The following is a 14,785-nucleotide window of genomic DNA, read 5'->3' as shown; positions in this document are numbered from 1 at the left end:
AAAAGAAAGCAAGTTGGAAAAGGCCTGGGTCCAAAGTAACAATAAGTAGCATGAAGTTCTGTAAGGTATAGATGAAGAATGAAACTTCAGCAGCCACTTTGTCCACAGAGAGAGAACCTCAAGCGGCTTCAGAGCTATACTTACGTGGGTGCCACTATTACAAAAATATAGAAGCAATTGTACACAATTTGCATGCACAGTTACTAAGGTGCTAGCAGCCATTTGGAAATTGGTTATTTGAATGTTCAAAGCAGTGATTTTCATATCAGACCATGGCAATTGCATATGCAAAGTAGTCAATTGTATGCATAATTTTGGGCACAAAATTAGTATATGCAGAGTTACAAAAATCAGACCCACTACATATAGCTCAATAGCTACAGCCTCCCATTCAGACTAGCATATACTTCTGATTTGTCTTTTATTCCTTAATACTTCAGCTCCCTACTGTATTTATACTAAATATTCTTGAAGGACTTCTGTCCTTCTATTTTATCTACCAGCACCTCTAAAACACCTATCACCATAATACCTAAGTACTAGTTCTCCAATATTCTTGTTCTTTAACATAATCATCCTCTAGTGAGTGCCCTGTGTAAGTGACATGATCTTTCTTCCTGGAGGGGAGATGCGAAAGGTGCCATTCTCTTAGCACCACTTGCTAGCTAATCTGCAATTGCATTATGTCCTAACTGCTTAATAGCAGATTACTCCATAATTGCCCATTACAGGAATTTAGACACCCTCCTCTGCAGCCTCTGGTTCTGGTCACTATCAAACACCAGATATTATACTGGCTAGACGTCTAGGCTGATCTGGTAGCAATTCCTGTGTTCCTACATCACAAGAAGCTGTATGTTCTAGACAGAGATGTTGAGTGATGTTCTAAATGCTGTCACAGTGGAGAAATACTGTATGGAGGAAAACTGGAGAGAGAGAAACCTAAAACATTAATATCATTCTACAGTGATATCTTGTACCATTAATTGCAACACTTGGATTGTGAACTTAGCTTTCATAGTAGGACACCATTTAGGTCAACTGTTCAAAAGGACACATACACAGTCAACATTTTTCCAAAAAAAAAAAAAAAATCTGGATCTTGAAAGAAAAAGATTGTCAGACCCTTCGTAGCTTTTTCTAAGATATAATAATTCTGCTGCCTTTTGTCGATCTGAGTCCTATAGGATCTCTTATGATAGGCAAAGCCAGAACCCAAATGTCATTAATTCATATGGGAACGTTCACTGGAGCTGCTGAAGTTGAAAGAGTCTATAGTCTTTCTCTCTACCTCTCACATTAAACAAATCGTGTGTTGTCTAATGTCAACACAGAGCATCTCCCTAAGTCGTACGATAGACTGTAAGTCTCCCTCAAGTCATACCTGATCTAAGCAGGTATGGAATAGACTGCTGAGTACACTACAGATACATTTTAAAGATTGAAAAACACATAATTAGAGATGACCCTGAGAGGCAGAGTTCTAATCTGGATCCAAACTAACCCAAATTCCATGAGTACTTGGATTTGAGATTTGCTTTGAACCATTACAGGAATAGGGGCCAACTGCAAAGTTGAGATTTGGACAGCCCTATGGTCCCTGGGTTTTGTTTTGGCACATCCACATAGTCTGTATTTTAAGACTAAAACATTGATATTTTCTACCAGAACAAGTAGCTAAACAATTCAGCACAAAGCCACCAAGATGATTCACAAAAACTTTTATAACAATTCAAACTTAAACCTTAAAATCAACACAACATCCAGTGAATAGTGAAAGGAACAATACACAGCAAACACACAGAACATGAGCTCACCTTCTGTGCTCATTCCCAATTTCCCTTCACCTTTGACCATGCACAGGCTAATTCCACACCCTATTCAATATTACCTTTTGATAATCCTCTTTAGATCTCAGAGCAGCTTCCATCTGTTCCTGAGAGAACGTGTAGATGGCTGAGCGATACTGTGTGCCAAAGTCATTACCTTGCCGCATTCCTGGGGAGAGAGGAAGCACACTGAGCCATTAGGATCATGCTTCTTATCTAATAGGATTGCAGTGTAAAGATTCAATAGACCTAATTTTAACAGATTCCATGCATCTGGACTAGCTGATTCTCTATTTCTCCACAGTCTTTTGTGGGCCTATACAATTGGTATTTTTAGCAAGTCCATTCCTTTCTTGCTTAAATAGACATGAAGTGATTCTATTTTGATATCTCCATTTAAATGGGATGTACATTAAATATAAGCATATTATGTTTTGGTAAATCACATAAGCAGTCAAATACAGATGTAAAGCCTTAAAAACATCACTGAGCTAGGGACATATTATGTGCTTAGTTCATTTTACTGCAATCAAGATACTCCTAAAAAACTTATTTTGCATCACGCAAACAACTCAAAGCTTTTTTGTTTTGACAAGTGCTCAAAAATTTCCCTCAAATGAAGGATTAAATTTTGCTGAGGAAAAAGTTTACAATGCACTGGAAGAGGCTGGCAACCCCACCCTGTAACTGGGTGATGATCCTGGTTTAAAAAATGTTGATCATCTTGTAAAAAAACGTTCAGTGTATTTTGCTGAGTCATAGCTACAGCCCGCTCATTGCCTTACCCGGAAGTAAGGGAGATGGGAATGACCCTTGAGAGAGGAAGAATCTAGTATGTGGGCTGAGCAAACCCTTGAGGTGGAATCCTGTAAGGAGCGAAGCCTGGCGAGAAGGCTTGGCTGGATTTTGTGCTGTTTCATATTGAATTCCTTTTGGGAATAAAACCAAGCACTCAGCATCTTATCGCTCAAATCGCCATTAATTGGGACCTGACTGAAAGACAGGCAGTTGGAAGAGGGCATCAATTAACTGAGCGGAGATACATCTGAGGGGCTAATTGGGTGGAAGTAACCTCCCCTCCCCCAGCAGCTGGGACTATATAAACAGACAAGAAGGAAGTGCTTGGAAGGAGAGTAGGAAGCCTGAAGGGAGAAAGGAGTAGCAAGCCTGGCAACTGTACCCTTCTCCCAGTGCAAGTGGGGGAAGCTGGCTCCTAATTGTAAATAGGATGTAAATAATGCTCTAGGCTGTGGCCTGCTGAAGGGATATAACAAAGCACAGTGGTGTTTCATGAGACCTGGAGTTGTGGTGGTTAGTTACTGATGCTGGAAAGGCCTAGTATTTAAGATTTTGTATTAGAGCAAGTAGGGAAAGGCACAAACACCAAGGTATTCAAGAGGTCTCCACAGTAAGAGTACCTTTGCAACGTACATGCATTAATTTGACAAAGAATATCGGCAAAGTAAAGGACACTTAATGCTAATATAAGACCAAATCCCAGTGGTAGATAGTCAATAGCTTCAAGGATTTGGCCTTCAGAGGCTCAATCCTGTAAATGTGTACATACACAAACAATTTTATTCAGTGGAATAGTCCCTTTACTCTTTCACACGAGTAGCCCATTCCATGGGGCTAGTTGTGTGAGTAGAGTGACTCATATACATGTTTGCAGGATCAAGGTTAGCTTCTGTCTCCTAAATTTAAAAATAATGGGCTGAATCCTAATATCCTTTCATAGAATCATAGGACTGGAAGGGACCTCGAAAGGTCTTCTAGTCCAGTCTCCTGCACTCAAGGCCGGACTACGTATTATCTTCTAGACCATCCCTGGCAGGTGTTTGTCTAACCTGCTTTTAAAAATCTCCAATGACAGAGATTCCACAACCTCCCTAGGCAAGTTATTCCAGTGCTTAATCACCTTGACAGGAAGTTTTTCCTAATGTCCAACCTAAACACCCTTGCTGCAATTTAAGCCCACTGCTTCTTGTCCTATCCTCAGAGGTTAAAGAGAACAATTTTTCTTTCTCCTCCTTGTAACAACCATTTATGTACTTGAAAACTGTTATCATGTTCCACCATCAGTCTTCTCTTTGCCAGACTAAACAAACCCAATCTTCCCACATAGATCATGTTTCCTAGACCTTTAATAATTTTTTTTGCCCTTATCTGAACTGTCTCCAATTTGTCCACATCTTTCCTGAAATGTGGCACCCAGAATTCTAGTTGAGATCTAAATAACACAGAGCAGAGCGGAAGAATTACTTTTATTGTCTTACTTACAACACTCCTGCTAATACATCTCAGATTGATGTTTGGTTTTTTGCAACGGTATTACACTGTTGACTCATAGTTAGTCACTTATCACCTCCAGATCCCTCCAGTCATAGTTAGTCACTGTCACCTCCAGTCACTATCACTAGTTACACTATCACCTCCAGATCCCTTTCTACAGTATTCCTTCCTTAGCAGTCCTTTCCCAGTGTGTAGGTGTAGCAACGGATTGTTCCTTCCTAAGAGGACTACTTTGCATTTCTCCTTATTAAAGTTCATCCCATTTACTTCAGACCATTTCTCCAGTTTGTCCAGATTATTTTGAATTTTAATCCTATCTTCCAAAGTACTTGAAACCTCTCCCATCTTGGTATTGTCCACAAACTTTATAAATGTACTCTCTATTCCAGTGATTCTCCAACTGTGGGTCGGGACCCTGATGTGAGTCGTGGCCCAGTTTTAATGGGGTGGCCAGGGCTGGCATTAGATTTGCTGGGGCCAGGGCTGAAGCCCAAGCCCCACCACCTGGGGCCAAAGCCCGAGCTCCACTGCCAAGGGCCAAAGCTCAAGACCAAGCCCCGCCGCCTGAGGACAAAGCCTGAGCCCCACTGCCAAGGGCCAAAGCTCAAGCCCAAGCCCCGCTGCCTGCTGCTGAAGCTTGAAGGCTTCAGCCCTCGGTGGCAGGACTCAGGTTACAGGCCCAACGCCTGGGGCTGAAACCCTTGGGTTTTGGTTCTGATCCCCCTGATCCTCAGAGCAGTGAGGTTCGGGCTTTGGCTCTCCTGCCCAGGGCGGCAGGACTCGAGCTTCAGCTTTGGCCCTCCCGCCCAGGGCAGTGGGACTCAGGTGGGCTCAGTCTTCGATCCCCGCTCCTCGGGTCTTGTAGTAATTTTTGTGTCAGAAGGGGGTCACAGTGCAAGGAAGTTTGAGAACCCCTGCTCTATGTGATTGTCTAAATCATTGAAGAAGATATTGAACAGAACCAGAACTAATCCTTGTGGGACCCGACTTGATATGTCCTTCTAGCTTAACTGTGAACCACTGATGATTACTCTCTGGGAATGGTTTTCCAACAAGTTTTGCACCCACCTCATTGTAGCTCCATCTAGGTTGCATTTCCCTAGTTTGTTTATGAGACGGTCACATGGGACAGTATCAAAAGCCTTACTAAACTCAAGATATACCACACATCTACCGCTTTCCCCCATCCACAAGGCTTGTCACCCTGTCAAAGAAAGCTGTCAGGTTGGTTTGACACAATTTGTTCTTGAGAAATTCATGCTGACTGTTACTTATCACCTTATTATCTTTGAGGTGCCTGCAAATGTATTGCTTAATTATTTGCTCCATTATTTTTCCAGGTACTGTGCACTGAAGTTAAGCTGACTGGTCTGTAATTCCCCAGGTTGTCCTTATTCCCCTTTTTATAGATGGGCACAATATTTGCCCTTTTCCAGTCTCTGGAATCTCACACATTTTCCATGACTTTTTGAAGATAATCACTAATGGCTCAGCTGTCTCCTCAGTCATCTCCTTGAGTATTCTAGGATGCATTTCATCAGGCCCTGATGACTTGAAAACATCTAACTTGTCTAAGTAATTTTTAATTTGTTCTTTCCCTATTTTAGCCTCTGATCCTACCTCATTCTCACTGGCATTCATTAAGTGAGAGGTCCAATTGCTATTAAACATTCTGGTGAAAACTGAAACAAAAGTCACTTAGCACTTCTGCCATTTCCTCATTTTCTGTTATTTCCCCCCTCCTCATTTTCTCAGTCCTTACTCAGTAAAATCTGAATAAAGACTTAAGGATTTGACCTAATACAAATTACTACTTATAATTAATTATTAATAAACTACAATAAGGCTGTTCATCATATATTAAAATATATTCCCATTTTAACTCCCTTATTCCTGCTAAGAAGCAGAACAAAATCTTTAAAAAGCAGTACAATTACAAATATCAGATACAGTCTGGCTAAAATATTTCACAAACTAACAGAGGTAGTGCCATTTTAAAGGCTGCCTCTGGGTGGTGACAGCAAGTATAAAGGCAAAGGCTTGAAAAAAGTCATGTTTTCAGTTTTTGTTTTTTAAGTGGTGGGGGGGAACGGATATAATTATAGTCTTCATAGACTGCTTAATAGTATATTCTGATAGATAGTGCATATGTTGCTCAGTTAATTGGCAAAGTTATGTGTGTGAGGATGTTTTAAAAATACGGTGCTGATGAAAGTGGCAACGGTTCAACTCAGGCATAGCACAGATACATGCTGGGCAAGTTTCCTCATGCAGCCAGCTTTGCCAATATAACTAATTCCCATGTGACACTCAGATAAAGAAGTCAGCACTATACAAAAATCAGTGCAACCCATGTAAAAATGGATTCAAAACTGGCTAAGTGATAGATCACAAACAATTAATATAAATGGGGAATTGTCATCCAATGGAGTTGTTTCTAGAGGCATCAACAGGGATATGTTCTTGACTCAGTGCTATTCAATAACTTTATCAATGATCTACAAGAAAATAAAATCACTGGTCAAATTTGCAGGTAACACAATAATTTGTGTAGTGGTAAATACTTATGGGACTGGTCAGTTATACCATCTAACCTGGTTTGCTTGGAAGTGGGGGCTCATTTGAACAACATACATTTTAACACAGTCTAATGCAAGGTCATATATCTAGGAGGAAAAAGAATGTAGGTCAAACTTATAAGATAGGGAACTGTGACCTAGAAAGCAAAAGGACTTAAGGGATCATTGAACATGAGCACTGAATGCATCCGATGAAGTGAGCTGTAGCTCACGAAAACTTATGCTCAAATAAATTTGTTAGTCTCTACGGTGCCACAAGTCCTCCTTTTCTTTTTGCAGTTAGGTACTGTAACTAAGAAGGCAAATGAGCTCCCTGACTGTATAAATAGGGTAATATTAATGAGGGTGGTGTTATAAACTACTTATACAACTTTAGTGAGACCATTACTAGTTATACCACGTTCTGTTCAGGCATTCACATTTCAGAAAGGATGTTCAAATTTGGAAAGTGTTCAGAAAAGAGCTACAAAAATAATTCGAGGACTAAAAGACATGCTTTATTGTGAGAGACTGAAGAAGCTCAATCAATTGAGTTGATCAAAGAGAAGGTTAAGAAATGTCTTGATCACAGTCTACAAGTACCTGCATGGGGAAGAGATTTCTGATAGCAAACAGGTCTTTAATCTAGCAGAAAAGGGCATAGAAAGATCCAGTGGTTGAAAGCTGAAGCTAGACAAATTCAGATGACAAATAAGGCATACATTTTAACAGTGGGGCTAATTAACCTCTGGCACAACCTACCTATGGATATGGTGTGTTTTCCATTACCTGAAGTCTTTAAATCAAGACAGAGTGTCTTCCTAAACATATACCATAGTTCAAACAGAAGTTATGGGCTTGATGCAGAAATTATTGGATGAGGGGTTTTGGTTTGTATTGTGCAGAAGGTCAGAGTAGGTGACCACAATGGTCCCTCCTCACCTTGAAATCTATGAACTCAGCTTGCCTTGTACCGCCACCTGCTAGCACAGACAAGGGCCTCTCCTGAACAGGAATTGTCAGTCATACTAGTAGCTTTGTAATGTGACCAATTACCCACTAAGTTCTAGACAAGTTATTTTCTCCTGTAAGTTAAATAGATTTGTACCTAGGTCTCCAGAGGTGAAAAGCTAATGCATTAGTGTAGCAGGGTGGACACCCAATTGGGCCCAGAGGGGTTTAAGATAGCCCTGGGAGAGGGCTGGGGCAGGGGAAGAGCTGGGCTGATTGGCAGAGCAGCTGTAGCTGGGGGCCACGCCCCAAACAGACCCAGCGGGCCTTATAAAAGCCAGGAGCAGAAGAGCACTCTCTTGGTAGCTCTGAGAGGGACGGAGCTGGCTGTAGAGACCCAAATAGAGGATCTAGTTTGGAGTAGGGCTGGGGAAAGGCCAAGGGAGCTCTGGCCTAGGGAAGACCCAGACTACAGGCCTGGGGTGGCCTATTAGGTACAGGGGTTGCAGGGGCAGCCATGGGTAGGCAGAGGCAGCAGGTCCAAACCCAACCTTGCCTGTGATGAGTGGCTCATACTGCAATCTGCCCCAGGGTGTGGGGGCTAGCTGGTGACTGGCAGGAGCCTATGACTGAGGCGAGGTAGGGATAGTGGGTGGGGGATTCCCCTGGGAGCGGAAGACCTAGAACTGTGGGGTACTGCTAGGGGGCAGCACCCAGTGAAAGGGGCACTGAGCTCCTGGGAGGGATATGGGAGCCAGCAGCAAGGTGAGACACTGGCCTGAAGAGGGTGCTCTTGAGGCTGGAATGCTAATTCCCTGAGACGACCAGCAGGAGGTGCTGCTGGTGAGTCTGTGCTGTTACAATTAGCCAACTGTGCCCTGTAGATGACCTAATTCTAAGGTATAACACAGATTCTGTGTAGAGATCCATATATCTCTCACGGGTTGCTGCTGATATTATTTCTAATGTATTTTATATGTGCAACCTTTGTTGTCAAGGGAGCATCACTGATTTTTAAAGCCCTTTGGCAACTATTACTTGTTGAAATGCATTAATTCACTGTGTAACAAACAAGGCAAGAAATTCAATTTACTAAACAACTGCTGTAGGATGATTGAGCTTAATAATCCTGTCTTTGCTTAAGAGAAGATATACTAAATCAAAAAATAATGTGAAATGTGCTATTTAAGTATACCACAATGTCATCTGTGGTTAACTCTGCTCTCTTTTCTGAGCAGAGTCTTAATTGCTTTGTCCATTATGACATTACAGCTCTCACTCTTTCTGTCAACATAATAATATACTGTGTATATGTAAGACTAATTGTTGATATTTTTGAATTCATATCTGAGATCTAATAGAAATGCTAACACTATTGGAAGAGACTTTGTCCTGGTAATTCCAAAGCAGGTCTTATTTTAGCTTTTTTTAACTCTCTGCCATTGATTCTAGCAAAACCAATGCTTTATACATGTGACATTTAAAATGAAGTTTTGGTTAAGGTAATCACAACCTGAACATAAGTCAACAATGCGAAAAAAAAGAATACCATTCCAGGGTGTATTAACAGAAGTGTCATATTTAAGACACGGGAGGTAATTGTTCTACTTGGCACTGGTAAGGCCTCGGTGTGAATACTATGGCCAATTTTGGGCACCGCATTTTAGGAAAGATATGGACAAATTGGGGAGAGTTCAGAGGAGAGCAACAACAATGATAAAAGGTTCAGAAAACATGACCCATGAGGAAAGGTTTTAAAAAGCTGCGTATGTTCAATCTTGAGAAAAGCAGACTGAGGGGAAAAAAGTCTTCCTCTTTATAATAGACCTTAACATATTTCAAAGTGATTGATTGTTCTCCATATCCACTGAAGATAGGACAAGAAATAATGGTCTTAATCTACAGCAAGAGATTTAGATTAGATATTAAGTAAAAGAGCATAAACCAACCAAATCATTGAAAATCATTGTACCACTTGTGCCTTTTCCTTATTTTAGTGGCTGACCATACAAATAGAACTTCTTTCATCTATCTGAAACATGTCATAGAACAAACTGTCAGAGGGGTAGCCATGTTAGTCTGTATCCACAAAAACAATGAGGAGTCTGGTGGCACTTTAAAGACTAACAGATTTATTTGGGCATAAGCTTTTGTGGGTAAAAAACCACTTCAGATGCATGGAGTGAAAATTACAGATACAAGCATAAATACACTGGCACATGAGGAGAAGTTGCCTTACAAATGGAGAACCAGTGATGACCAGGCCAATTCAATCACGGGGGATGTGGTCCACTCCCAATAACTGAGGAGGAGGTGTCCAAAACAAATCAGTGTTCTTTGACTGGATGGAATTTTATACTATATCTGAGATGAATACTCTCCAAAACTCATCTGTATGATAGGTTAATGCTTCAAAAATCATTTTAGATTCTTCCTGGCTTCAGAGAAACCATATAGCCCATAATACCTAATTGCCTTCTCTGATAACTGGCTCTGTGGACGAGGGGAAAGCAGTGGACGTGTTATTCCTTGACTTTAGCAAAGCTTTTGACACAGTCTCCCACAGTATTCTTGCCAGCAAGTTAAAGAAGTATGGGCTGGATGAACAGACTATAAGGTGGATAGAAAGCTGGCTAGATTGTCAGGCTCAACGGGTAGTGATCAATGGCTCCATGTCTAGTTGGCAGCTGGTATCAAGTGGAGTGCCCCAAGGGTCGGTTCTCGGGCTGGTTTTGTTCAATATCTTCATTAATGATCTGGAGGATGGTGTGGACTGCACCCTCAGCAAGTTTACAGATGACACTAAACTGGGAGGAGAGGTAGATACCTGGAGGGTAGGGATAGGATACAGAGGGACCTAGACAAATTGGAGGATTGGGCCAAAGAAATCTGATGAGGTTCAAGAAGGACAAGTGCAGAGTCCTGCACTTGGGATGGAAGAATCCCATGCACTGCTACAGGCTGGGGACTGAGTGGCTAGGAAGCAGTTCTTCAGAAAAGGACCTGGGGTTATGGTGGACGAGATGCTGGATATGAGTCAACAGCGTGCCCTTGTTGCCAAGAAGGCCAATGGCATTTTGGGCTGTATAAGTAGGAGCATTGCCAGCAGATCGTGGGACATGATCGTTCCCTTCTATTCGGCATTGATGAGACCTCATCTGGAGTACTGTGTCCAGTTTTGGGCCCCACACTACAAGAAGGATGTGGAAAAAATGGTGAGAGCCCAGCAGACGGCAACAAAAATTATTAGGGTGGCTGGAGCACATGACTTATGAGGAGAGGCTGAAGGAACTAGGATTGTTTAGTCTGCAGAAGAGAAGAATGAGGGGGGATTTGATAGCTGCTTTCAGCTACCTGAAAGGGAGTTCCAAAGACAATGGATCTAGACTGTTCTCAGTGGTATCAGGTGATAGAACAAGGAGTAATGGTCTCAAGTTGCAGTGGGGGAGGTTTAGGTTGGATATTAAGAGAAACTTTTTCACTAGGAGGGTGGTGAAGCACTGGAATGGGTTACCTAGGGAGGTGGTAGCATCTCTTTTGAGGTTTTTAAGGTCAGGCTTGACAAAGCCCTGGCTAGGATGATTTAGTTGGGGATTAGGTCCCACTTTGAGCAGGGGGTTGGACTAGATAACCTCCTGAGGTCCTTTCCAACCCTGATAATCTATGATAAATGGATACTATTTTGCGGTCCCATTTTCACAGGAAAATGAACACAACTTGATATTTTGGGATCTACTGGAGGGGAAAAAAATTAATAGCTATTGGCTGTAACAGACTGCATGTTATGTTTCATTTTCCTTAGAAATCTTCTAGAAACTCATCTTTGAGAATTATGCCTCTGGCAAGGTTTTCTTCACCTGTGGCAAACTGTAAGAAAAAAATCTTCACCAAATAAAAACGCTCTATAAATGGCATGCTGATCTGAGATTCTGCAGAAATCTGTCCCCCAGAACTGAACACTTAGATAACCCTGATTCACTGGCTGAATCTTGTATCAGAGCAAAATATGATGCATCTCTTAAAGGAGGTTGTCTTCTCCCCAACCACTCCCTGTCCCTGATATATTATCCCTACTTATAAACAGCTCTGCTTTGTGCTTTGGGTATCTGGAGTTTGCGTTTGCGCGCACACACTTGGGTATATACATTTGGCCTGTGGATCTGATTATACTCTGGATAACTAAGCCAAAGAAAATAAAGTATTCTGAAGTTGAAGGGCCAGATCCTCAGCTCATGTAAATCACATAGTTCCATCTAAATCAATGGAGCTATGCTGATTTACACCAGCTAACGATCTGGTTTGAAACTTCCAAAATGAAAAATGGTTATCCAAGAAATATTTTTTTACTGTAAAGTGCCTACCACAATGGGGCCCTGACTCTAATCAGGGCCATTGGCCACTATCCTGATAAAATACAAATAATGATAAAGACCAGCACCTAGATATCATAGCTCACTGCGCCTGCGATCCTGCAATTGGATTTACCCAGAGGCATGCCCAAGGGCATCCAGTTGCAGGATCTAGACCTGAAAAAAAACCACAGGCAGACAGATGAGTACATACTCAAAACTGCGTTTCATTCTGAGATACGTTACTGGTTCCTGTCCTGTTCCCCATTTGAAAAATGGAGAATTTCTTTAAAATCAGCAAAATCTAAGTGCAACAACTCTACAAGGATAAGACAGAGCAGGCTTTTTTATTGGCCAAACCAAGGTTTTCTTTCAAGAGTCAAGCTGTATCTTGTGATTTGGAAGAAATACTCCTACACCACTCCTTATCGTCTTCCCATAAAGGAAAATCTAACGGCACCGTTCTTCACTACTTCAATTCTCAAAGGATCCCCAGTGTAATGGAGACAAATGACTAAGGTCTGTGACTCTCTTCAGTGCAGCTCAGTGAAACTTTAAAGGGTAGTTCATAGCTCTTATTTTCATTATGAAATTTTCTGATTTATAGTTTTCTGGAGCGGTCACTTATTGCCTTATATGCACAGAAAACTGATATATCGATTGGTCATTTTCCCTTCCCGAATCAATACCTGCTGAGTTAAGACTAATAAAATTCCTTCCTGCAGCTCATCATATAATTTTAGCAAGAATCATTTGCACCATGTCACCCATGACTTGATGTCATCACTCACTATAATTACATCTACACAGTTTAAAAGTTGCCAAGGGAAACTAAAACTCTAAAGGAGGAAAATGGTAACAGGAAGAGAGTTGGGTTACAATGTGGGACTGAGGGTTCCTGATGTATCCTCCCTGCAACCCAGAACCTAGGAGTCCATGAAACACAAAGTAGCCTCATCAGTGTGTTACAGTACATTTAATGAGCTGGCACGCATTTACACTAGATTCTCACACAGTTAGTACTATACAAGGAGTACCAAGCTTTTAATTCATGTGTCTTTCAGTGTCAAAGAAGATGTAGGACCAGAGTTTAGGAGCTGAAATATGATGGAAGAGAAACAAATAATTCAATTTCAGCCTCATGATTGCACAGGCTGAGGGGATTCCCTATCTGAGGGCATAATTCTCCACTTCCTTGCCCAGTCTGTAGTCATTTACATGTGTAAAGGGAGAGCAGTGCAGGTGTAGAATGTTACCAAATCAGAATTGTCCAATCACACCAGGAGAGTATGTGTTTTACACCCACTTTGCACTCAGATAAATGACTACACAAGGTGTAAAGCACTGGAGAATTGGGCCCTTAAATTCTTCCACTTAGCACTGCAGTAGCGCTAGCTATTTAACTACACTAACCTCTCATGGTGGAGAGTTCAAATTACTACATTTATTTGCTTATTTTAGAAAGTAAATGCTCAGTTGTTTTGAACAGTTTATTTAATTCAGCCACTCCGATAACCTCGAGAAGCAACGTTCTTGCATGAATGCTGTGTAGATTCTTGATCAAGCCTTAAGATTTCTTGGCTCCTGATGAAATATTAAAGCAAAATCACTGGGGCCTGAGATTGCCAACTGACTATGTAAATTAATGTTCCTGATGAGTCAGTGCGGTGCTCACTGTACAGAACACCAATAGCCACTTTTAATATAGGGAAGCTTGTTAAATTAACCCTTTGCACAAAGCCACAGACACGTCCATAAGGGAAGATGGAGGCAAGGCAGAACATGTACCCTTCATGTTTGCTCTTCCCTCTTGTGTGCGGAGACTAGGAGGAAGTGATCCAGGGAGGCAGCTGCATAGCACTCCATGGTTCAGGAGTTAGGGCATTGGATTGGAACCTATTGGAGAGGGTGGGCCTGAGTTCCTCTACATACCCTGATGGAGCTGGAGAGGAAAAGTCTATCCCTGACACCAGAGACCCAGGACATGGAAGATCCCAGAGTCCTGACTCTGCAACTTTGGCTGCATGAAGTCTGAAGCCCCTTGCTCAACAGTGGAACTAGCCTTTGGTGGAATCTTTATGCACTCTGGAAGGGTTGGACAGAACTTATGGCCCAACCAGAGGGTCAAGTCACAGAAGGGGACAGACCACTGAATGGCAGGGATGGTGTCAACAGAGGGCGACAAGCCAAAAGAGTACTTTCTACTCCTTTGTTTCTCCATTATGTGGCATGGACCCCTTCACAGGCAGGTAAACTATGAAGTGAATGAGCTGTACTGGGGGGGAGCTTTGAAGAGGGCTTTGCTGGGAAAAAGTTTAATTGGTTATATTTTCTCTGATTGCTATTTACTTTTTGGTTTTGCCTATATTGAGTATACTAGGGAAATGGGGTCTAGATGAAATTCCTATAATGTGGGTGCACAACTGGTTGAAAGACCATACTCAGAGTAGTTATCAATTGTTTGCTGTCAAACTGAGAGGATGTATATAATGAGGTCCCACTGGGTCAGTCCTGGGTTGGGTTCTAGTCAATATTTTCATTAATGCCTCGGATAATGGAGTGAAAAGTTCGCTTATAAAATATGCAGCTGACACCAAGCTTCAAGGCATTGCAAGTACTTTGAGAGACAGGATTAGAATTCAAACTGACCTTGATAAATTGGAGAATTGATCTGAATTCAGTAAGATGAAAGTCAACAAAGATGAGTGCAAAGTACTTCACTTATGAAGGAAAAATCAAATGTACAACTGCAAAATGGGGAATAGGCTAGGTGGTAGCACTGCTAAGAAGGATCTGAGGGTTATAG

General features: G+C 41.7%; 1 protein-coding gene across 7 annotated transcripts in view; it reads right to left on the bottom strand.

Annotated features, from left to right (window-relative positions):
* MSRA (methionine sulfoxide reductase A) overlaps positions 1-14,785 on the bottom strand; it is a 450,230-nt gene that overhangs the window by 135,880 nt on the left and 299,565 nt on the right. For all 7 annotated transcript variants that reach the window (XM_073335656.2, XM_073335660.2, XM_073335662.2 and 4 more), the window contains one exon: positions 1,892-1,998. In XM_073335656.2, coding sequence (XP_073191757.1) covers positions 1,892-1,998 — 107 coding nt within the window. The remainder of the gene's footprint in view (positions 1-1,891; positions 1,999-14,785) is intronic.

This window comes from Lepidochelys kempii, chromosome 3 (assembly GCF_965140285.1).
Source record: "Lepidochelys kempii isolate rLepKem1 chromosome 3, rLepKem1.hap1, whole genome shotgun sequence".
NCBI lineage: Eukaryota > Metazoa > Chordata > Testudines > Cheloniidae > Lepidochelys > Lepidochelys kempii.
Note: the sequence above shows the minus strand (reverse complement) of the source record. Positions and strands in the feature narration are given on the sequence as shown.